At 35.5% G+C, this 25,986-nt stretch overlaps 1 protein-coding gene across 3 annotated transcripts in view; it reads right to left on the minus strand.

Annotated features, from left to right (window-relative positions):
• Nucleotides 1–25,986, minus strand: part of MAN2A1 (mannosidase alpha class 2A member 1) — a 108,632-nt gene that overhangs the window by 59,051 nt on the left and 23,595 nt on the right. For all 3 annotated transcript variants that reach the window (XM_057367518.1, XM_057367517.1, XM_057367519.1), the window contains exons 4-9: nucleotides 15,439–15,610; nucleotides 13,638–13,765; nucleotides 12,024–12,197; nucleotides 10,935–11,121; nucleotides 5,651–5,828; nucleotides 1,782–1,984 (exon numbers count right to left, since the gene is read on the minus strand). In XM_057367518.1, coding sequence (XP_057223501.1) covers nucleotides 1,782–1,984; nucleotides 5,651–5,828; nucleotides 10,935–11,121; nucleotides 12,024–12,197; nucleotides 13,638–13,765; nucleotides 15,439–15,610 — 1,042 coding nt within the window. The remainder of the gene's footprint in view (nucleotides 1–1,781; nucleotides 1,985–5,650; nucleotides 5,829–10,934; nucleotides 11,122–12,023; nucleotides 12,198–13,637; nucleotides 13,766–15,438; nucleotides 15,611–25,986) is intronic.

The following is a 25,986-nucleotide window of genomic DNA, read 5'->3' on the forward strand; positions in this document are numbered from 1 at the left end:
CATTATAAAATACTCATGCTTTCCTGCATTTTACTACACAAACCCAAAACTCTTTTCAAACAGGAAAATCCCAAACAATGAACTGTTTTCTTGCTTGAATGGCTCATTTTCATATTAGTACCTGATGCTGAACACTATTTCCTGACTATTAAATAACAGCAAAATGCTAATTAATTATGGTACTGCTGGAACTTAAAAGTACTGATCCTTGGTAACAAACACATGCATATTTACCTCTTGTTCATGGCTCATTCCCTCACAAATATAAACATACACCAGTCAGATAGTTATATGTATATGTGCATATATTTGTGTGTTTATATATATATAGTTATAAGCTAAAAAATACTATGGAAAAATTAATCATGAGGTTGAGGGTTAAATACTATTCTACTGCATTTCCTCTGACTTTTTTGGAAATAAAAAATAAAAGACAAAACCCCAACTTGTGCTGTTGTCATAGCTAATGTGGCATTTGTGAAGGTTCTCATGGTTTCTGAAAACAAAACTGACAAAAAACCTGATAATAAAATTATGAGAATACTTCTATACATTTTGTTATTACATGTAATTTACTGAGGGTAATGTAGAATGAAAAACATCTCAGGTACTCTTTTAAATTATACTTTAATACATAAGAACATTAACAGTTTAGTGTTTTCCAGAGATTCTTCACCTATACATTTTTCAGAAGTTAAATGTAATTGAAAGGTTTAAATGAAGGAATCTCTTCAACAGCGGAAARTTGAAATAATACAAACTTACATAAAGTTTTGTGCAATCTATGTAATAAAAAACAGAAAAATGACAAAAATGTTAACACACCTAAAATCTTGAAAAAATAGACTGTGATGAAGCTGAAGAAAACTAAATCCTTGGTGCATTTTAGGAAACAGAAAGGAAACTAATCAAAGCTATGAAAATAATTTAACCAGATAATTCTGTTTATAAGAACATTATCTGTCTTGCTCTTCCTGCTCTCTTGTACATCTTGTGTTTTCCAACAGTAGTGCTAAACAACACTRTTTTCACTGAAAAGTAAAGATTCCTGTGATGAATCATCCACTTTACTACAGTAAAACCTGGATTCCTTGGAAGAAATAAAACAAGTTCTGCTACAGTTTCTCTTCTAACAGGTACTTGTATCTCCCTCCAGAACACTGCTTTACACATCACAAAATGCTGCTTTCTACACCTTTCTTTCTCCTTCCACTACTGCAGCATCCATTACAGCAAAAAATCTGTAATCCTTAAGGAAGGCAGTACATGAAATGTTCAGGGTTTACATCATATCCATCTGCCCTGGATTTCTTTCTGGAGCTTTAAAACACAGTYAAATCATCTTATGTCTGCTAAAAGAGAAAACCACTTAAATACTCCATTACTAAAATCCAGCAACAAATCTTTTCTTTAAAGAAGATGCAGACAGTTTTCAGAAAAACAGTAGTCTGAGGTCACTTGGTGCACAATACATCTGGCTATTTCCCAGATTCATCTAAAAACCATTGTAAAATTCACACCTTTGTACTTTTCTCTAAAAAAGTTCACACTACAGGCATAATTCGTTGTTGTTTTGCTTCCCCTATCGAACTGCCTTTGTCTCAATTCACAAGTTTTGCAGCTCTGACCCTTCCAATTCTCTCCAAGAGAATTCCAACAACTCCTTGCTCTTGGGGGAGTGAGTGAGGAGCTGCCTGGGGTTAACTACAACAATACTTATACATTTATCTCTCCTATGTGCCAAGAAACACATTATAAATGTACTGGATGGCAGTATTTACCGTATGTAGGATTCCAAGATTCTGTCCAGGCGTTTATAGAAGGGTCGGGATGTAAAGTACCCACTCCAGTAATGATGATCTCTGTCTGCATAGGTGAAGAAGTCTCCATTCAAAACAGGAAAAAATGAATTGCTGCTCTTTTCACCCAAATTGCTTGCTTTGCGCAGAGCTTCAAAGTAATCAGATAAAGTTCCAAACTGGGCCTGAATGAAAATAAAAATTACTGTAACAAAGTTCCGTTTTCATTRTGCAGAAACACAAAGAGAATGAATACGCTTGGTTCCATACACATTTCAGAAAAACACCACTCTTCCAGCAGATTTATAGCAGAAAACCTATCCTAAAAGTCTTTAAAGATCCCCTGCACACTTTTCAGACAAGCTAGATAGCTTAGATATTTCAAAACTGACCACAAGAAGTACTTTCAAAAAGACATTTCAAAAACTCAGTACAAGAAAGAGATGGACCAGTTGGAGCATGTCCAGAGGAGAGTCACAAAATGATCAGAGAAACAACTCCCCTATGAGGAAAAGCTGAGAGAGTGTGGTAGTTCAGCCTGAAGAGGAGAATGCTCTAGGGAGACCTTACTGCAGCCTTTCAGCATAGAAAGAGGCCTTACAAGAAAGATGGGGACAAGCTTTTTGTCAGTCCTCTTGTACTAAAACAACAGGTAATGGTTTTTAACTAAAGGGGAGTCGATTCAGACTAGATATAAAGACAAATTTTAATACAAAAGTAATGATACACTGAAGGTGCCCTGAGAGGTTGTGGATGCCCCATCTCTGGGAACATTCTAGACTGGATTGGATGGGACTGTGGGCAGTCTGGTCTAATTGAAGATGTCTCTGCTCATTGCAGGGCAGTTAGACATCTTCAAAGGTCCCCTTTTTGTAAATCCTGTCCAACAAAAATAATTCTACACTTCCTGAAAGATCTATTTATTTAATAAATACAAATAGATATATAAAATAATACCTAGATGTCAAGAAATAAGTATGATTTCATGTTTTACAAGTAAGTCTCTAATACATGAGCTAAGTAATACCTCAATATCACCCAAGTAGCTGTGTGGACAAAGTAAGAAATGTAATGCAACAAAAGCACAGGTCTCCTAATCCTGTGCTTACAAAACTCTCTCGTTCCCTAGACCTTGCTTAACCCAAGMAGAGTGCTGATAAAAGAAATACAAATTAACATTTGCTTTCAGAGGCTAGCTCTTCTTCACTCTGTTCAAAGGAATTTAGAGATGTAACACGTGAGAGTAAAAAAAAATTCATTATCTCCTCATCATTTTTAAAAATGCTCAGACACAGTAAGAGCAGATCTTTATGGTGTACATCAAAAAATGGTATCCTCAAGCTTCAGGGGCACAACAAAAAAAAAAAAAGCAAAAAAAAAGACTGATGTCAATGTTGTTACTATTGAGAAATGTTGTTAAASAAGGCATAGACAGCAAATTGGATTTTTAACGAGAGAGAAAAAAAAAATAACGGAATCTGAAGCAGCACAGATCACATTACATTACCAGAAGTATCCTCACCATAAACTGCAATGATAATATCAAGTAACTTTTTTTCCTATTAATTACTACTATTATATTTAACAAYCCCCAATGAAATGTTAGTACAAATCTTTTAAAAGTGACTTAGAATATAGGGACTATCAGACTATCGCTGTGACAACAAAACCACACTTTTTAATAATTCAAAAAACCCCTAACACTTCCACTTCAAAGACTTTCAGATCATACAAGTATTACTTAGGTGAATGTAGTATAATAACTTGCCACTTTAAATGGCAGTAAAGCAGAGAAAGGTAAGTATTGCCCAGAAATCACACCATCAGTAAACCTTGCCTTATCAGGCACTTCTAGGACACTTGGTCTTTTAACTCATTATCACAGACACCTACAAGAAGAAAACAAAAAACAAAACCAATACACCAAGAGAAGACATTGAATCAGAGGAACAAAACCTCACCAAAGGAAGCATCAAAGTCAGGTGAATGGAAACAGTGAAATAACCAGGTAAACTTTCCTATTGGCATACAAAAAGACTCAGTCTAATTTAATTTAATAAATGCAAAGGAGATTTCTGAATGGAGATTGAATTCCTCAAGAGTAATATAGGTGTGTGTTACAGTGATGTACTACATACTTTTAGAACAAAATACTGGCTGGCAGGAGAATCTCCATGTTAACAGACATATCCACTAGATAAACATCACAAAGAGCTGTCTGAAAGAGTAAATCTCTCTTCAGATCAGAAAGGCAGAGTAAGGCACTCCCTTGTGTAAGCAGTCATATCTCAGGCATCTCAGCACTTCAGGAAGAAATGTGAACTCTTCCTTTATATAATTTAGGCTCTTACACAGCTGAGCATGACCTGATACTTGCCTGTGGAGTTATGGTCCACTAGGGAAAGTGCAGAAGAGTGTGAAAGTTCTCCATTTAAGCTCACATTTTCAAGAATAAATGACATCAATTTCAAACAAAACAAATAAACACAATCAGACAAATTAAAAAAAAAAAAAAACAAGCAACAAACAAGAGAAAAAAACAAGAAAAAAACCTACAAGAACAGAGAGAAAAACCTAAGTAACTGAGTAAAATGGAAAGGAGAAATGTTCTGATGCCAACAGTGCTCCAGCTGATCAAAATACCCTAGGTATGAAGTCGCAGACCCAGAGAGAATTGAATATCTTTTTGTCTGGTTATTAAAAATCAGAAAAAAGGAAAGTTCCATAAGGGGAGCAAGGCCTAATGTGATTCCTAAGACATTACTCCAGACAGGTACACCTAGCCTATGAAGCAGACTGCTAGAATCCTTGGCAATGGGCACCATACACCGTGTCACCCAAAACCCATAGGAAACACACAAAACTCAGTTTTCAGGTAAGATATAATCCAAGAAATCATCTTTCTTACATAGTACACAAATACAGAAGTCAGCAGAAAGTAATAACCTACTACAGGCACTACTCAAATGCACAGATGGAAGAATCAGAGGAGGTCTCAGAAAAGACAAGGAAAAACAGATGCATACCATATGAAAGATATAACACCAAACCATATGAAAGATACAACACCAGGTTTTAAAAAAACTCTGAACGTGAAAGCAGCAATAGTGCACTCTCACGTGGTACTCAGAAAACCCAAGGCTGTGTCCCCCATTTGTTACTTCTGTACTGAAAGATGACGAAAACTTGTCTGTCTACAGAGAATATCTACTGTACAAGAAGACCCTAGGGCCATCAGCTTACACATTAGAGTGCATGAACATGTGTTTTAACTCTCACACGTAATTGTTGATTTGAAGATTGAATTAGCTCATCTGATAATTGTGTTAGCATACTCAGTTCTTTTGTAGCCAGGYCAGTCTCAGATTTTATTGTATTCAACAATGTCTGCCAACAATGGCACGTCCTAGGATTTTTTGGTTTGTTTTGGGATGTAAAACCAAGAGAACCCAGAAGAAAGYAGCAAAATCTGCTTTAACTTCTAATAAGAAAATACAATAATTTTAAGTAACAAAGCTTGTGAATTTTAAGTAACAATGCCTGAAACCAGTGAAAACAGGAGCACTATGAAAACATTAAACCTAATARCTGACCTCTAAATTAATCTAGTTTGGAAACTATAGTTTTCAAGCTGATGTTATTAATAGCAAATTTTTGGTTTGGTGGAGAGAAGGTAATAAAGGCAAAAATAGTGTAAGCATATAAGTGTAAACATATCTGCTGTTACATAATATATAAAGTTTCACAGTTGAAAAAAGCCCGCAAACCTAACCACAACTTTTTTCCACGAAGAATCTCAGAATACTGGAAAACACTATTTCTCCATAAACCAGAAAGTATGTTGTAGTTACCTTAACATGCCAATCAGGACGAGAATTCATATAATCAAACAGCTTCTGATAATTCTGGTACTGCTGATCCCATTCCGAACTCTCAACGTAGCGGAAATCATCCCCAAGTGGAGCCAACAGGACTTTTGTACGGTAAAGTTTTGACTTTTTCCTATATTGATCTAATATAAGCCAGGCCCTTGAGGAGGGAAAAAGAGAAGAGCAATTCAGCAGGCAGAGTAAGAAAAGCCAGTATTTGGCAAGACCATTCTTAAAAATAAGGCGGTGTATTAGGATGACCCTAAACAAGACATACGAAACTCYTTTACCTCACTTTGTAACAAAAAGCTGGATGCAATTCCCCCCACGGGGATACCATATTCAGCCTACTATTGTTGCAAATACCATGTAAATTAAATCCTTCAATAAGCTTATCAAGCTTCATCTAAAGCACTAGGGCAGTCAGATCAATTTGTGCCTGTGCCAAAACTAACCAGCAGGTCAAATTATGTTTACCTGCTTTACATTTAGATAACAATCCTAATCCTCTCCAGCCCCTATTTATAATGATAAGCAAGCTCTTCTCATCCCCTCTAGTACCTCCTTTGATACGTTGCTTCATATTGTCATGTCCTTGAAAGAAAAACTTCCCATAAATTAATCTCTGAGGAGCTCCAGCCTTGCAAATAAAAAAAGTAATTCAGAAAGAAGTTTGCTGCTAAAAATCACTGTTCTTCCTTCAGCCAGCTTATTATGTGTCTTAGAGCCACCCTTCTTGAATCTTTGAGTCCTGAAAAATTAAGCCCACTGCTTCTATGCCTTGACCTTAAAAAAAAAAAAAAAAAAAAAAAAAAAAAAAAAAAAAAAAAAAAAAAAAAAAAAAAAAAAAAAAAAAAAAAAAAAAAAAAAAGCAACCCAACCAATCTAGGATATGTAAACTATCAGTTGCACAGCAGCAATATATTAAGAATCGCAAGTCTGATGTCTAGGTTACCGATAAAGACCATTTTCAACTCTCTCCCTCTGAGTGACAGTTATTATCAGAATCTGAAGAAGCTGATAGCCTCTAATTAAAATTATGTAAATAATTCTCACAAGAAATACAAACCATAGTAACACATTTAAGAAAACAAGAATACAAATGTCAAGGTTTTAAAGAGAAAACAGCAGAAAATTTAGGTTCTAATGAGTTTTTTTGTTTCTATATGTCTTTTTAATAGATGATCTAGCAAGATCACCTTTCAACCCACGCTCTCTAAGAATTGCTATATAAACACTTACGCAGAAACTCTAATCCAATATATTTGAACCCCTGTTTCTTTGAACAGCATGTCAGGGCTTACTTATTTATCAGACTGCAGAAGTACGGTGTTGACACAAGATCTCACTGTACTCTGGAGGGAGGAAAGGGGCCACAATATTAACTTCAGTTAAAGAACTACAGCATTCTAATGAAATGAGAATTTACCCAACTAGTGGCTTCTCCCTGTCCCCTATTAGTGGATTTATAATTCAGAGTACCAATTAATACTTTCTGTGACTTCTAGCATGTTGTAAGATTTAAACTCAAATGCTTCCTCACTACCCAGCTACCAGAACAATTGACACAACACAARACTTGGCAATGCTTCCTTCGAAGGACCCAGTCTAACTCAAATTTGCCACATGTAGGCTATGGTTGAAAATATACTTTAGCCTATTGAAAAATACAGGTTACAGTTAACAGGATATTTGACTTTGACATCTCTCTTCAAACTCCTCCTCTAGTTTCTTTCCAAATATACCGCAAACTTTATCAGTATTGCTGCTCTCTCTTTCTTAAAGCACTAATGACCATGGGATTATTACATTTATAAGGGAACAGCAGGATCTTCCTCCATAGCAAACCACTTTCAATGGCAAAAACGCCAAAGAACATAATTTCAGGCATACCCTTCTGAGTTTCTTTCAAAAAAACCGTGCTAAATAATTAATTTATACAGCAGTGAGAGAATGCCAAGCCCCAGACAAATGCATGGTGAAGATAGATACATATATCTCTGAAAAAAAAAAAAAAAAANAGGTTCCACTAAGTCTCACCCAGTTTTTTTTTTTCCTTTATTGTTCCCCAGCGAAACAGAATTAGATATATTTTGGTATGTTTATCCTGCCTACCTGAATGAAAATTTGAAAAGCAAGCAGGAGATCAGCCATGAGAAACTTTTTGTTTTCAAGCTTTCAGATTATCCCTAAATGCTTGAGACCCTTCACAAATAAACTGCTTTGTACCACGCAACTGTACCACAAAGAATTTTGTACCACAATTCTTTTAATGCAAAAAATCCAAGTATTTGAGTAAATACACATCAGACAATAAACAGGACAGGTTTTGCCCCTTCCTATGTTAAAGGAAGAGGAGTAGTAGCCACCTGAGTTAGGCAATCACAAGCATTAACCACCAATCACACATAGCAGTGTAGCTCTGAACACAAATCGCACAAAGTGACCATAAAAAGAAAAACGCTGAAGGGAAAAACTGGGCTCTTCAACAGTAGCTGGTAAAGAGAATAGTCCATTCTCTACTTCTCTGAAGCATATAACTTGCAGTACGGATTCTCTCCCATTTCCATTCTCGGGAGAGACACACACAGAAACAAACTGTGCCTCTGCTAACAACTCATTTCCATTCAAGGGAAAAAAAAATCCAAACTACCCAGAAAAAAAAAACCAGCTGTTTTTTCTTCCTAGTGTGAAAAGCTTCAGCATTCAAACATATGTATAAGGATGCCGCTGCAAATCAGGGATGCCGCTGCAAATCAGGGCAAATGCAATAGTAGTTTTTATAACCTAAGCTGTGCTTCTTCATTCCTTCTTACCAAGTCACAACATAATTGGCAAGGCAATGAAAAATCCAACCATTACTAGCCTGAAGTTTTCAACTCACTTTAAATATAAGGCCATAATAGTATTGAAATCAGAAGCAACAGTCCCTGGTGAGTATTCAAGATGTGGGTTTTACTAATTTTGTTGTTTTACTACCTAAAAAGGTAGTTTAGATCACTACCTTTTGAAGAAAGGTCAGTGATCTAAACAGGGTCTCTAAATTGAGCAATTTTTTTTCCAATCCATGAATCTCCTGTATTTTTCTAGTCTTAAAGCCATCAGAGATAAGAGGCAGATTAATTAGTGTGCTGCAAACCTTCAACCTTGGAAAACTTATGATGTAAAGATAGATCTTTCAGTTTTGAAACTCATACATCTCATCAAAACAACTGTAAAACATGTTATTAYGGAGGTCAGATCAATAAAGTTTTTGGTTGTCTACAATATTCCAACTTTTTTATAAAATACAAGTCATGTTTCAGGATTCTCCATCAAAACATTACTTCCTGCATTTTATTTGAAACTGGACACTAAAAGTGTAGTTCCAGTGTTCCAAATGTAAATAATCCAGGCTTCCAACTCGAAGACCATGTGTTAATTTTACTTTTCCAATAAGTATCATATAGCATACTGTTTCAACTCCCTGTTGACATCAAAACTGCTTTTATGAAAAAAAACTTGATGAAAAATGTTGTTTCAAAGACTATATTGAGATTATAATCTCTTCAACCTGATCATGTGCTCACTACATACCTGCCCCATTTATCTTATTCTTTAATATGCTCTAACATGTGAAAACCCAGTTCTTTTACGAGATCCAATTTAGATTGTTATGCAAAGGTTGCACATAGGAAATGCAAGGATTAAAGATAATTAAAAAACAAGACCCTTAAAAAAGTATCCCAAGCAGATACTCTACATTATATCTACAGCCTCTACGTTTCAGGTATTTGTTAAACAAGGTGTTTCTACTTTGAAAATATTTGTCTCAGCTAATTGAGATATATAGTCAAGATTTTTCTTTTTTACAACTTTGATTTAATGACATGTGGGCTTTCCATCACATTCAATAGGCACTGGGTGTGTCACAACTTTTCTACTTTCCTCCTGTCACCCACAACTTTCATTTCTCTGCTTTAAAAAAACACAATGCTTTTTTCTACCATCATTCCAAATTCTCCTTTAAAAAAAGCAATTGAAATGTATTCTGTTTAATTATGGTTTTATCTTCAGTAATATTTTGTAATTGAATTTTGTKGAAATGAAATTTTCATGATACTTGTCAAAATTGGTACTCAGAAAGAAGAGATGCGTACTTGACATGTAGACAAGCAGCGAATCATCACCACATCATCACTTTAAAACTTCAGCATCAAGGACCAAAAAGTGACGCTGCTCTCCTTAATACATTTATTACACAATTACAATTTGCACAAATTGTAAACAGCTACCTCAACTTTGAACTCTGGAAACTTGAGATAGTTTGAAGCCTGAAGATAGCAATAGGACCATAGAATAAAACAATTTTCTCAAAAAACCTTTGGCAGTTAATCTCACTTCCCTTTCTTTACTTTTTCCTTTTTTTTTYCCCTTTACTCTCCCTCTCCAGCTCTCCACATCCACACCCTGCCCCGGAAAAGCAACCTTGTAGAAGTGTAAACTTGATTCTTAACAGTGGCAAAACAACTCAATGTTCCTTTCTGAAAAGTAAAACTGAGGTTAATGGAATTTCCACCCTGGTCACAAAGAAATAGGAAACGGATTAACTTCAGGTGTGCACTTCAGGAAACCTAGGCCACAGATTGCCAAGTTTTTCAAAGATATACCATGGGAAGTATCCCACTGTTTGTAGTTACAGCACGCTACATCATGCTGCAGATTACTGTTCATAAAATTCACAAAAACCACAGTAACCCAGTAACATGGCTACAACCAGAAGACTGTTCTGTCACTCAGAGATTAAATCATTAATTCACATTCATACATTTTTAAAAATGCACATTTCTTAACTATAACTATAAGTTTGCAGTTATGTTCTGAACTAAGTAGCAAACACTAGATTATGTATTACATATTGTTTACCTATGACAAGCTTATTTTAAAAACTTAAACTTGTTTAGGCTGGGGTAAAGTCACAGTGGCCAGTATGGGGCTGTGGTTTGGGTTTGCTCTGATAACAGGGGTTGACAACAGAGAGATGATTTTGTTATTTCTGAGCAGAGCTTGCAGAGCCAAGGCCTCTCCTGCATCTCAACCCCAGAGTTTTTTCTGATTCTCCACCCTATTCCACCATGGGGGCAATGAGCTGAGTGGAGTTAGGCTGTTCGCTATAGTTAAACCACAACAGAACTAAATTCACCAAGCTATGCCAGCTGTCATCTTTGACCAGCATAATTACTTTTTTTCGAAGTTATTTCCTCAAGGAGTATATAAAAACCTGTACCTGTGTTGAACATTTCCAGCATGAATGGCTTCTGGTGGAACTCTCCAAGGACAACTTATTCTTCCTCCAGGAAGCCGCTTGAAATCAAACTGACAGCAGATTTTCGGATCTGGGCCACAGGTATGAGGAATATCATAGCTATAGAAAGGCATCATATGACAAAGAATATCTGTACTGGATCCCAAATCTGGAATTAAATAGAGTAAAACTTTAAAATAAACCTTCTCAGATTTGCCAAAACTAAATCACTTCCGTGTTCTCAGTCCAAGGATCGCACTAGAAAATACCACATCATGAAAATCTCTTATTTTGAATATCCATAGCTTGAGTCTACCTTTGTAAGTAACTTACATGTATAAAGAGGGTAAAAACAGAGATACAACCAAGATTGGAATGTTCTAGTCAAGCATCAGCTAATTGGGAAAGACAGGAACAAATGTTAGGTGTGTTTTAACCAGATAAAACTTACGATTTTCAGAATTTTTAGAGGTTAAAAACCATATTTTTTTATACTTTGAGTGGATTAAAACAATAATTTTTAAAAAATCAAAACAAGACAAAGGAAAAACCAAAAGCCAATTGGCCTGCTGTCACTGCCTCATATTTGAATTATTTAAAATGTTCCTTCTCCTACACTCTGTTTCTACCTAGTAGGAAATCAAGAACTAGGAGGGAAAAAAAAATAAAAAAAAAACAAGTAAAATAATTTTTCACCCCTTTTACTTTTCTTATGTATAAGTGCAAGGAATATGGGAGAATGGAACAAACAAGAGAAGGTAAAAGAGAAAATGAAAGTGAAGAGAAAAGAAGATCAGAACAAAGGCAACAATATTGTATTTATGTTCAGCACATCTCCTAACTTAGAGATATTCTCATTCTCCTTCAGTTATTCAAAGAGGAAAAAAATTCTCCTCAATTTAAGCTAGATGAAAGGTGCTTTTTTAATGGAATTGCAAGTTCAAAATTTTCAGGTCTAGACTAACTGCTAAATCTGCTCTGTAAATATTTACATAGTACTTATTCAAATTCTCTTCATATTTTACCTGTGTAAATTAATAAAATAAATAGACATAAAGGAAGAACACGTACCCCAGTTCTGTCTCCAAAAAAATTCTAGTGTCTTTTGTGTTGAAAAATGCTTTTTAATTGAATAATGAACTCTCTGTATGAGCATATTGTTAAATCCTGTGCGCTTCAGAAGGTAGGCCATTGTTGGTGAATGCCCAAATGGATCAACTGCCCATGCTGTCTTTGGTTTTACTCCTGTTGACAAAAGAAAAAAGTAAAAAAGGGGAAAAAGTTTTACTCTTCATTCAGAGAAAGCTGAGAAATCAGAACACTGAAGATAACATTTCCAAGATGATACACTCAATTAAGTATAGACCTCCTGCAGAACCCTGGAATTAACAAATTAAAGTTAAACAGAGAAACAAACAAATCTAATATCTTATAAGTAAGGTATTCTAACAAAATAAAGAACTTTAAAATAGTACTCCTTGTTGCTACACTGCTTCAATTTTGCATCAAACATTGGCAATCATTAATTAAACACAAATCTTCTTGCACCTAAAGCAGTTTACAGATGTTAAAATTGGAAAAGAAAGTTGAAAGAAAACGAATGGATGTGGACAGATTAATGAGATAGCTTGTTGAAGCTTCACTGTTACTTAAATGTTAATATTTTTTTGACTTCAGAACTAATTTTTTTTTATTTATTAGTTTGGTGATCAATAGAATAATGTTGATTAATACTCTCTTTTCACTGAATTCCATGCCAGCAAATAAACAAGCTACACGTAACTCTTGTTTCATCGACATGGTTCCTTTGGCAGTTTTTACTGTCTTTCAAAAAAAAACACAGTAAGGAATGCATTACCCTTTTATTAGGTCTTCCCTTCCCCCTCCAATTATGTCAGGATGTGTTTACGGAAATTGCAATCTAAGAAAAACAGCAAAACAGCTTTCCAAAATAATTACAGCTAATTGGATGAAATAATGCCCATTTATTATAAAAATCACTTTACAAATATTTTCCATGTAAAAAGGTTTATCTTCATTTAAGGAACTAAACAAAAGAACATCTGAAACCCTGCAAAACTGTTAAGCCAATGTAACTGCAGTCAGTACTCACTCAATTTGAATATTACAATGAGTGTAGGCTTTATAACTACTACTACTACTGCTGCTGCTCATCTAAATTTCTTGGTTTGATTGTATTTTTGGGGGTTTTTTTTAAGCTTTACAAAAGATAAGCTAATGAATACAGACCAGGCAGAAGAGATTTAAACACATGAAAGAAGTGTCATTTTTTAATGACACTTTAATGACACTTTTTGTCATGATTTTCAAAGACAGAAAAGGCAATTTAAGATGATTTGTGATACATGACATGAGATCTAAAATTCAACATGATCTAGTGATAATACTTGGTTATGCCAATATAATAAGTATGTCTTAAATTGATCAAGACAAARTGCTATGACATGAAAATTGCTCAAATACACTTTGTCCAGGAACTTCTATCCACAAGCTGGAATTGAATTGCAAATACCAGACTCAATCGTATAACTTCCTGCAAGTGCTCTGATTTAATGTTTCAGGAAAGCAGAATAAAGAGAGCCTTCTAAGCACCTCAGAAATAAAATAAATACTCTTATTGACTTCTTGYATTAACATAGTTAAATTTTAGATCAATATACATACCAACGTTCTTTTCTAGCCACTGGTGTCCTTCTATCACTTGGTCAATTACAGCAAAATAATGAGCAGAAGCTTCATCAGGCATGACCCATCCTCCTGTTACTATTTCAAATTGTCCTTCTTTTATTAACCTGAAAAATATGAAAATCACATCAGCATCTTCCATGTGGAAACACACTCTTAAAATCAATTTCTGTACACTCAACAGGCATTTACCAGTAATGTGATGCCAAAATCTAAATTGTTTGCGCTGATTCCATCAGTGCACTATATTTCTTCAATCAAACAGGGAAAAAATGAATTGTTGAACAGTGAAGTTTTTAATGCTCTTGTGCAATGAAAACCAGCTCTACTGCATGTGCCATATTAATTTTGGGGTTTTTTAATAAATAAGGAAGAAGGCTGTTTCCTGAATAGATTACAAAAATAAAAATATATATGCCACAGCACTGAAGGCCAGCTGAGCAAGATGCACTCTGCCCATTTCAAACACTACTAATATCTCCCCATCTTTGATCTAATATTCTTTTTAGAGTTTTAGAGAGCCAAAAGATCTTTGAAGTTTATTGTATCTATAAAGGCTTCAGAACATCTCACTCATTAAAATGCCTTCTTGAAACAAGTCACAGGATGACCCAGTCAGTGAACATAAAGAACACACTCGTACCATCAAGTTGTTTCTACAGTTTCAGCACTACCACTATACAACAACACAGAARTGTTTAAAGAATTCAAGAAAGAAAACCACAGTTAACTCATCAAAACTGAGTCACATCACGGATGATACTCACAAAAGTAATGACAAGCATGCAACAAAAATAATCTCAAGTGCAGCTTCTTCAAGTCTTACAGCAGCTTAACGAATACATGACTCATCTGAAGAGAGGACACAGTTTCCTAGTGACTATCATTTACTGTTTACTATGTTTCAAGGGATACTTTTAATGTCAAAAAACCATACAGCTGTGCTATAATCTGCACAGCCTGCACATAATTTTTTAATAAGTAGTTTTCTACTTAGATACCAAGATTTTCAGCTTTATCTAAACTTTGCAGTTGTGAAGATCTCACAGACTTAATGCATACTGCAACACATGCATCTCAAAGAGGGGTGTGAGAAGGAGGCCATCACAAGGATGAGCTAAGAACTGTCAGATTATGTCTTAAAGGCAAGCAAAAATAAGAAAAACAAAAATCCTCACTTTTTGAAAACTCCAAACTAGATCCTTCAAGTTTATCCAAGCAGCCTGCTTCCTTCTCTCAATGCCTAGACAAACCTTTTACTACTAAATTCCATTTTGACTTGTGATTTTTAAAAATCATTAAGAAGAGCAAGTATGTAGAGTATGCACTACTGTACCATTAAATCAGCTGCATGCTTATAAAAACCCACATATCTAAACAAACAAAAAAACCTCATAAAAATATCATAGAATCTTCAGATGTGTTATAACAAGAAAAGAAAACCATATATAAAAAGCYAGTACAAAAGATTACATTTATTTTACTGCAAATACCTTAGTGTGATTTTAAATAAAGATTATAATCACAACTCCATTACAATTTGAATGACATGTTTATGGTTGTAAATGAAAAATTTTAGTTCAATTTTTAGGTAACTCAGTAATTTGCCTACACTTCTCTGACCAGATTTCTATTTTGCAACTGGAAAAAAAAATCAGAACTGAAGCAGTCTATTACTCTAGTAATTCTGCATCAGAAGAGTGAAACCTCAAGATTAGAGAGTGTCAAGCACACAAACTCTCAAAACAAGATACAAGGAAGAAGAGTTCAGTATTCAAACCTTTTAACAGCATCCTTTTTTTGGGTGTCTATTCCATCCCACCATTTTGCAAAGTAAGAAATCTCAGACCATATAAATTTCCTTCGGTTGTCTTCTTGCAGTTTTATGACCATGTTATTTAAAATATGCTGTGTCTGATCTCTGAAGTAATCATCAAAAGTTTTCAGCCAACCTAGAAAAAAGAAAATATGAAATGAAGTCTCTTTAGAGAACTGGTTTCTTAGTATCTCTAGAGAATAGTCTCTTAGAGAACCACCTTCTTTCCACTTCCCAGGAAAAGCTAAGTGAAGACTGTTCCTAAAAAGCTGAACTTTATGCACCATGGACAGCTTGAAGTGCTGAGCTTCCAAGGAGTYTCTTTTTCATACAAACATAAGGATTATTATGCTTTCTATTTTTAGTTTGCTATGTTTTGTGTAGTAGAAAGTTTGTTCAACAGAATACATGGATGCAACCAATTGTGCATCAGTAAGACGCAAAGGAAAAAGAAATTTTAACCACATATTCAGGCCTTTCATAAAATTCTTTAACCTCTTTGTAATACMTTACATGACAGAGTAAGCATCTTTCTTCCCAGAACCTGTAACTATAACTGGAAAAATTAAATCTGTCTACTTACTACTTACTTTAAAGTGTCATATTCCTATTCTTTTTACCAGCTTTTGTCTTATATGCACATTTTAAGATTTTGTGAAAGCTTCAACATCATGTGAGGACGGCACTCCGGACAAATATTATCTAAGTAAGTTCACTCTGATTTACCAATTCAGTTCTGCAGAGCCACTGCCCTTCTAACAGCGTCTGCTTACAGGATACTGGATTAGGCTGTCATGGAATTAAATTATATTGTTTCAAAGAAGTTATATAAATACAGGAACTTTTACTACTAAAAAATAATTTTTAAGTCTAGTAAAAAACCCCACTTCATARTTAAATAAACTCTGGCTATTGAAAGAGAAACAATATATTTTCCTTCATTTTAGGAATAAAAAAAGCCAAAAAACATTTACCTTAGGAAGATACAGACCTACCCTTTCTAATTTGAAAAAGAAAAATAAAACTCCAGAGGAAAAGTTTTAAGTAATTTTTCATTTTCTTGTATAAATGCTCAACATTTAGAAGACTCATCACCTTTGACACAAGYTTCTATACAGATACACAAGTGGCATCTAATCTGTGTCAAAGGGGGAAAATACATTTTGTCAAGGCAATTAATATGGGGGCCTGAAGCACAAATTTAAAACACTTTCTTTAGAGGAATGAAAATAGCTTAATAAAAAAAAAGTTGACAGTAAATTACAATTATGCAATAGTTTCATGAAGACTGAAAATAAAAGTGATGAATACTCTTTTTAAAATCAAATTTGTTTCCAACCTCTTCCCATTTCAGTCAGGGTTGATTCTTTTTTTAATAGAACCTTCCACTCAACAAATTAAGATCACATAGCCAATGATTCTTTCTCAATTCTCATTTACTTTTCAACAAATCAAAGGAATATTTTACTGATAATTACATTAAAAATATCCACATGTATCAGACTATCAGTTTATAGCTTTATAGCATAAATTTCTTCTGCAAGAGAAGTATCATCCTAGCACACAACTAATGGAAGATGAATTAAAACCATCCTGTGATTTTCCTGTACAGAAATATATCATCATAATAAACTATTTTAGAGTAGTGTTATATTGCAACAATAAAAGCAAATTTACACTAAATTAGTCTTCTGAAACATGCTTGRAAAACTTAATAAACCAGAGCTAAAGATCAAAGCAGCTGACAAAAGAATACAGCATGATTTAGRAAGAACTGTGTTACAGTGAAAGATAGTTTCATTTTAGCATATTCAGTTTATTAAGCTAAGGAACAGTGTAACACAGTTAACAGGGARTCCCAGGAAATTTTATAGGTATTCACAGATCTAGCTGCAAGCCAACAGAAAGCCCTCTGAAATTTAATTATCATACATCTGGTTTTTTTATGAATAGAGCAGCATAACATTCTGGACTGTAAAGAGCCTGTAAGGATCACCTAGTCTAACTGCCTGACCACTTCTGGGTTGACAAAAAAAAAATGTTAAGGGCATTATGCGACTGCCTCTGAAACACCCTCCCCAGGAAGCTACAGAAAGCAGTGAAGTTCCCCCTCAGCCTCCTTTTCTCCAAACTTGGCAAACTCAGAATCCTCAGCTGCCCCTCACAGGACAGCCCTTCCAGCCCTTCCACCAGCTCAGTGCCTTCCTCTGGATGAATCCCAGCACCTTCACATTCCTCCTGAATTGTGATGCTCTAAACCCCACGATTTACAGAAAAACATAAATTTTGCATGGAGACATACAATAAAAATCTAAAAAAAAAAAAAAAAAAAAAAAAAAAAAAAAAAAAAAAAAAAAAAAAAAAAAAAAAAAAAAAGGAAACCAAAAAACAAACAAACAAAAAACAAAAACAACCAAAAGCAAAACCAAAAAGCTAAACATAATAATGGATAAATCAATTTGCAGTTGCTAGCCATAGTATTATTTCATGCCTCAATCTCTAATACAACATAATATACAAATAAAGTTAATTCTTGTGCTTATCCACAAACTAAGAATTTGTTTCCAAGCTGGAAAAAAAAGTTTACCAGTGCACTGTGAACAGGACATTTTAAATGCAAAGGTAGTTTATGCATGGAAAAATTGCATGGAAAAATAGTTTAAGGCTGCAGTTACCAAGACAAATACGCTATTAATAGCAAAATAACACTTGTAGCTTCAACTGTACATAGAGCCCTTTGTCAACATAAAAATCACAGACTCACAGAATCACTGAGGTTGAAAAGGCCTATGAGACTATCAAGTCTAACCTCTGACTAATCATGTACTTATCAATCAGCCCATGACACTGAGTGTCTTTCCTTTAGCACCTCCAGGGATGGTGACTCCACTATTCCAATGTTAAAYAACCTTGTGAACCAGAGAAAAAGTAGTACTCTCTTTCATGTCATTATGCTAGGCTTGACTTAATACATATTAAGGACTTCRCTGGATACTTTCATTTTCCTCCAGCCCACAGAGGGTACACACAGCTAAGCTGCTTGCCTTTTGATTCCCTCTTACGCTTGTCCTCAAAAGTGTGGGAACTTGCTATGTCCCCCCACCTCCCTGAGATTTATCATCCTTATGCAACTGTTTGTTTTATCAATTATTTTCCCCACTGTAATGTAAATTCACTTGGCTTGACAGACTCCAAGAATCATGTCCTAATACCAACGCAATTCACTGCTCTGCAAAAAACCCTGAAACATTTAAATAATTCACTGGTTTGTCACAATTCCTGTCTACACTTACAAGTTCAAATTTTTTCTTGAAGTTCTATCAGCTCCTTGCACTAAAGAAAGGTGTCTTATAAAGAAAGGTGAACTTGGGTCTTAGCATGGTTAAGACATAGATGTAGAGATAAAGGAAAGTTTCAGGACAAAATCAGAACAGAAGGTGACAAATGACCGTTATTCAAAAAGTAACTTAATTAGGCAAAAGCATTTAGCAATTCAATCATACAAGAATACAACTCCATTTCTATCAAAAGTGGTTGGGTATTGCTTACATATGCCTTCAAGACTGCTGGGGCGTTTTTTTACATTTGCATTTCTTTTGCCTTTTGGTTTAAAATTAACCATTGAAATAAAATAAAACAGGCTTTTAAACTGCTTACTTCCACAAGTCACCCTCCAATGTTTAAGAGAGAATGTGCCTTTAAAAAATGTCTTGTTTCTGATGAAGTCTGTTTTAATGAAGAGGCAGATCTCATGAATGTCTGAGATACTATGCCTGTATATACTAGATTAATGCATTTTTGATAGAAGTTTGCATCTTTAATTTACTTTCCAGGAGATCATAATTAATTTCACTGAGTCTAAAATTCACACATCAGTGATGCTTCTTGCAACACAAAAAACTTGAATAATTTATTAACTTTATGGCAGTATTAAATAAAACCATTAAATTTCAGCTAGCACTATATAGCTTTCCAAAATATATAAATATTCTCTTTGCAAATATGTTAGTGGAACTTCAATTCTTGGATCTTTAAAATGTACACCCAAGTTAGTAAAAATTATTTGTAATTTTTTAATTTTTTTTTTTTACACTTATGCTTGATTCTCACCTGACTAGTTCCCGTAAGAAAACACAATTAGGTGACTGTTTTGATAGCTAAGGAAGTAAAAAAGTTTTATAAAGTGAAAGAGGACATCCTTGTTCTTAATCACATCCAAGCTCCACATAATGCAACCGTAAAAAGTTTTCATAAAACCAAAAATAAAAAATAAAAAGAACATGTAGCCATGACTTCTTACCTCCAAAAGAGCTCTTAAAGAACTTAAGAACGGTGCAAGTGTGTTTAATTGATACAAAGGCATACAATAATAAAAATAATGCAAATACCAGAAATAAATCCAAAAGTAAACTTGTAAGTTTTAACTTTAAACTTCAAGTTTTTAACTCACATTTTCGTAAGTATGATTAAACATGACAATAATTTGGCATTAGCTCCTTTGTACATTCAGCAATAAAAAAACATCCTTATTTTAAAGTAAAGAATGAACAGTTTGATTTTTTTCAATTTAGAAATATTGCATCATTATTCTATGATGTAAAAAACAGCAGAAATACAAGTTAGTGTTTTATGGATGCTTCTGACATACCATTTTGACGCTAATTTCACCAAAAAACATCTTTTCAACGAAGATGAATGGCTCATGGCCAAAACGGTGAAATAAAAGTTGAAACACCTGATGGCTCCCAGGTAAGRCTATCTCAAATTAAAACTAAGAGCAGTCTAAGACTTCCCATTTTTCTGTTTTGTATGGTAAAATCAGAGAAAGACAAAAAGTCCCCTGAAACACCTCTCTGCTAAAGCATTCATTCTGATCCAGAAGAAAATAAATTCTTGTTCCTGCAACATGTGTACCAAAAAAAAATTTAGATAAAAGCAGATACACTGATATTGAAAAAGTACAACAGTGTTTTTACTTTTCCAATAGCATACCTTAACCTGTAAAATGTTTACATTGCTCAAGGTAACACAAGAATAATTTTATTTATCAGACTTAATTTCATAAGCATAACTAAAAACTCGAATGACTGCACATTTCACCTTTGCTATAAAAGCAAAATCTGCCATGATCTGTGATGCACTACAAAAATTATAATTAGWATTCTTATGCAAGATCTTACTTACACAATTTTTGCTTTTGTACATATCGAATTGGCTGCTGTACATATCGAATCTGTCCTAACTAAGATGGAAAGGACATTTCTACTAATGAGCAGTTAAGTGTCCTTTCTCTAACAATCCTGTCGATTTTCAAAGGAACTGCACCTCTTCTGCAAACACGGAAATATTGAGAAACAAATCAGGAATAAAACTAATTTCCCTAATTCACCACATGAAGAAAAACTTGTGAGCTGCCCATTTCTTATATTTTGGTGGGTCAGACAACAGTCTAAGCAATCAGTGTTCCAAACACATTGGGAAAAGTAAGAAGTCACCTAAAAAAATACATCCAGACCTCGTCAACAGAAAACACATGAAACTCCATGGTAGATGAACAGCATTGAACTTCTATGGTTCAGTTTTCCTRTATCTTAATGTTGCCATTATCTTCATAGGTCTATACAGATTTCCTCCTGAGAAAAGGAGATTGTCTCAAATAATRAAAGGTGGTTAATGTGAGTGGTAGTAAGGCAAAGTTACCAATGTTATAGATAACTAAATAAGTGTTAAAAGGTAGTGTTTAGTCCTGACTTATGYGTCCATACACTTTTACATAGGTGGAAAAGCAAGAGAAAAATCTACTGCTGTCACTTTAAATTCCACYTAAGTGCTGCTTACACAAGGTCTGTAACCATCACATTCAGCAAATACTCTGATCTGGTACACACCTATATTACACAGCTCACGAGTCTCAATTCTTACACAATTTAATGACAAGTCATTACCAAAATCATCACAGAGCAATAGATGCTAGAGGTGTCTTTCCACCCCTTAGGACATACCTGAACCTCATCTTTCAAATCCAGCTATGCTGGTTGACAATCCTGCCATCCCTGAGCAGAGGTCTCCCCTCTGCATTTCAGCTCCCTCCTCCACTTCAGGCAGCCACAGTGGAAGCAGGTGAGATACATCATAAGGGCTCTGCCAGCACAGCAGGCTTATATGCTCATTCCTTAATCTGCTCCTGACAGAACTGACACCTTTCTGTGACRGGTATAATCTCACACAACAGCTGAACTTCTCTCCATGGTTTAAGATTTATCTGTACTGGGTGAATCCTCCCAAAATCAGATATGCTACTGAGTTGCTCAAATCTTTATCAACTGCCAGCAACTAAAGATTGCACCACCACAGATCAAAACCGTGAAGGGAACCCACTCTCAAAACTTATTTCCCAAAATGGATAAACACATTAACTACTGCGCAAAACCCCTGAGTTTGCAGGTCTTGCTTAAATTCATACAGACACAGTTAACCCAGATTTTGCACAATTCATCATCACAAAATATTTCAGAGCATCAGCACATTCCTCCTGAAAAGAGGAACTTAAACCCACCACCTTCCCTACCGTTTATGGTTCTTTGATTAAGAGTGCCTTGGATTGGAAAGGACCACCCAGTTCCTAGCCCCACACTATGGGCAAGGATGCCACCCTTCAATAAGGTTATTTCAATGCCTTTTCTTTGCCTTTGAGCTACACACTCTTCACTAGCATAACTGGTTATATGAAAAGTTAAAGTAGCCTCAAATGAGAAAACATAAAATCTAATGAGAATTTAAAGTTTCTGCAGCTAATATGTTATACCTTTACTGACCCCATTTCTTGGTAAATATCTTTCACATAAATTGTTACAATGTACATTCATGATGACTTAAGCTTTTTTTTCCAGAAGGCATTTCCTTTAATCCCCTGTGGGAAATGAGTAACGTAACCATTAGTCATATAAGAGATTTCAGATSTTAATAGATAAGTTTTCCTTCTTTCATGTGCTTGTTAATATACAATTTTGTACTGCAGACAATTCCACAGAAACGTCCTTAAAAAGCAGAGCAAGTCACAAAATTTCTATGATAACACTCTTTGCAAAAGCAAACAATAAGCAGTCTCACGCAATCACCTTTGGTGAAGGGACAGCTTACTTTTACCAGGATCCTATCTCAGTTGAAGTCTACTGAATATCATCTGAGAAGCTTCAAAAAGCTGAGAGATATTTTGATTGCATGCAAGAGGAAATACAGATTTCTTCATTTTAGTTGCTGCTGGTGAAAGACAGATGCACTTTTATTGTAAAGGCATGAAAAACTTACGTACTAAGAATGAAAACTAAGGAACAAGAACCAGATAACAGTAGGAAAGACAGCTCTGAAAGGTGAATGACAACAGCATTAAGACTTCAGGCAAGCCCTTGTGAACAACATATTCAGGAAAAAAGTTGCAACAGAATGACGGGAGACAGTTCTCACAACGTCACAGAATTTTTCAAACCCTGTCACTGAAGGGAACAGTCACAGGGAGGATTTCTCTCAGAGAGAAAAGAACAAGTACTTTACTGAGGATTTAATTCATTACTCCCTCCAAGACAAATGTAATAAATGCTTACAAAAATCCATCTCTGAAGCTATGCTCACTATGGCCTACGTCCCTGTGTTTGGAAGAGGGCCAGAGCAGTGCTGAAAAGGGCAAAATAGAATCAGAGTGAACTTCATTATATGGGACTCTCAGGCATGCCAAGAGGCAACACTCATATCCAAAATTAAAAAAATAAAAACATGGCTAACATACTATCTAGGTAAAAAGGAAATTCCTGCTGAAAAACTAAAGGAAATTCCATAACTGATAATAAGAAGTTAAACAGGAAAAGGTATTGGTGAGGCTACCTCTGGTTATGGAATATTATTCATGCCTTATCTGTCTTAAAGATTCAGTAATTTTAGTTATTCATTAACTACTTTGGAGGGATTAGGAGCGTGGGCAGTTTTGGTTGAGTTTTTTTAGTGGAATTTTTTGGTCACGTAGTTGTTATTTGGGACCTGGTTTTTTGTTTGGTTTGTTGTTGCTGGGGGGGAGGGGGGCACTGTTTGAATTTTTTTTTATTTTTCTGCGGTGGGTTTTGAGATRGGGGTTTTGTTGGGTTTTTTTAATGTTTGGTTGGGCTTTCTAAACATAGACCAAGCACCAAGAAGAATACCATGGAGAGGGTCTCTGGGAGTGGAGAAAAATATTGTTGTTCTCTGGCTTTCCAAAAGGTGGAAAGATGTATTTCAAGCATCATGGCAAATATACAATGAAACTCAAGACATTTTTCATTGAGAGAGCTTTCATCCTAAATTGAAAGCTAAGAAGAGGTGTGACCATCATTCCAACTGTTTTAGGAACCGTTTTTGTAGATGCAACACAGAGCTATTCAGTCTCCTAGTCTCAACACACATATATCTAAAAATTTGGGGTCTCTGACAAAGCCCTGCATGATCTGATATACATGGTCTTTGCTATTGTTCAGCTGAGCCAACAACAGCCTCCAGACTATATGACCTGCTTGGCACACAGTGAGCAGGAATGTAATTTGTAGTGACAGATGGTAGTATCTACCAAAATAACCACAGAATCATTCAGGTCAGAGAAGGCCTCTAAGAAAAACAAGACAAATTATTAAGCTAGAATCACTGTATTCACCACTGAAGCTCCATATTCACATGCTTTTCTAAATACTTGCAGGAATGGCAGTTCTACCACTTCTCTGGGCAGCCTGTTCCATCACCCTTTCATGGAAGAAATTTTTCCTAATATCCCATCTAAACCTGCCTTGGCACAATTCCTCTTGTTTTCTCACTTGTTACATGGGAAAAGAGCTACAACCTCGTCTCAGGGAGTTGTAGTGATAAGGTCCCACCCAGATTCCTCATCTGCTCCTCATCAGACTTGTGCTCCAGACTCTTCCCCAGCTCTGTTTCCTTCTTTTCCTTCTCTGCACACATTCCATTCCCTTAAAGTCCTTCCTGAATTGGGGGACCCACAGCTGGACACAGCATTCGAAGTGTGGCTTCACCACCACTCAGCACAAGGGGACAGTCACTACCCTGCTCCTGCTGCCCCACTCTTGCTGACACAGACCAGGATGCCCCAAACTTCTGGGCAAAGCTGACTCGTGTTCAGCTGCTGTCACCACCACCTCCAAGCTTTCCATCAGGCAACTTTCCAGCCATTCTGTCCCCAGCCTGTAGCACTGCAGGGGTTGTTGTGACCCAAGCGCAGGACCGAACCTTTCACCATGTTGAACCTCATATAATTGGCCTTGGTCCATATCCAAACTGCCTCATTTCCTCTGCAGGGCAATAATTTTGAAGTGAGAAGTGATTCAATAAACTCAGAGAACAAAGTTCTCAAATTCTTTGGAATGAATGCTCAGTGGGTAATTTTTAATTAGAAGAGCTGGTGCTTAGGATGAACCAAATCCTATTAAGGCACCCAATGCCAAAGCTTGTCATACACAAAAGGTATTGGCAGTTGTCATGGTTTTAGTCCAGCTGGAAATAAAGCTCCACACAAATACCCCCCTTCCCCGACCCATTCCGGTGAGAGACAAAAAATCTGCAAGACAGTTACAGAAGGTAAGTAAAATAAAACCAAAATAAATAAAACAAATAAAAATTAAATTACTGGAACCCCTAGAAGAAGTACTAGTAGAAATTAAATATAAAAACAAAAATACATCAGTGCCAGAAGAGCAAGCCCCTGCAGAACCTCATGACTTGAATAGTGACTGGGGAAGTTATCTGAAAATCTCTTCACAGCTTTCCTCAGAACACTTTTCCTGCAGCTCCTAAGTCTCAAGCTCTTGAGAAGTTACCTGAGCCTACACTGTGCATGGGGTGTTCAATTCAGCTAAAGTCATTCCAGGAGGGCAGATGCAACACAAGATAACTGGCCTCTAAGAGAATGACAGCAGTCCTGTGCCAGTTAGGATATGATCCTATCAGCTTCAGCAGAAAAAAGGGAGACAAGTAAACTCCATACCTATTTCTAAATAGAACCACAAGAATGAGAAGTTCTGTGTTCTTTTAGGATATCTTTGACTCATTAAGTGCCTCTACAGAGCTGCTTCTTCCTAGGGAAGTTTTTAGGGGAACTAGAACCAGAGAGGAAATAAATGGACACAAGTTCAAAGACAGCTCTACAGACAGGTAGGTCTAAGTTTATACAGTGATTATTTTGTCTGAATATTTTCACCATATTCATACTTCATTAATCTTGTTGTCACAACTGGACAATACAGTAATTTCACATGCCAGTGTTCATGTTCTTTGAAACTGCTAAATATGTGCAAACAAAAGCCATTTATATTCAAACTACAGTATCTTCAATCAGATCCACAGTCCTGCAAACAACAAATTAATTTGCTAGTGAGATATGCAGTARTAAAATCTAGTATCACTGAAATGGCTTTTTACGACAACAACCAGTGCCACCAGCTTCTCGTGGTGTGCATGGACCAGGACTACAGTGTAGCAGCA

This window comes from Malurus melanocephalus, unplaced genomic scaffold (genome assembly GCF_030028575.1).
Source record: "Malurus melanocephalus ecotype Western Australia unplaced genomic scaffold, MMel_1.1 scaffold_80, whole genome shotgun sequence".
NCBI lineage: Eukaryota > Metazoa > Chordata > Aves > Passeriformes > Maluridae > Malurus > Malurus melanocephalus.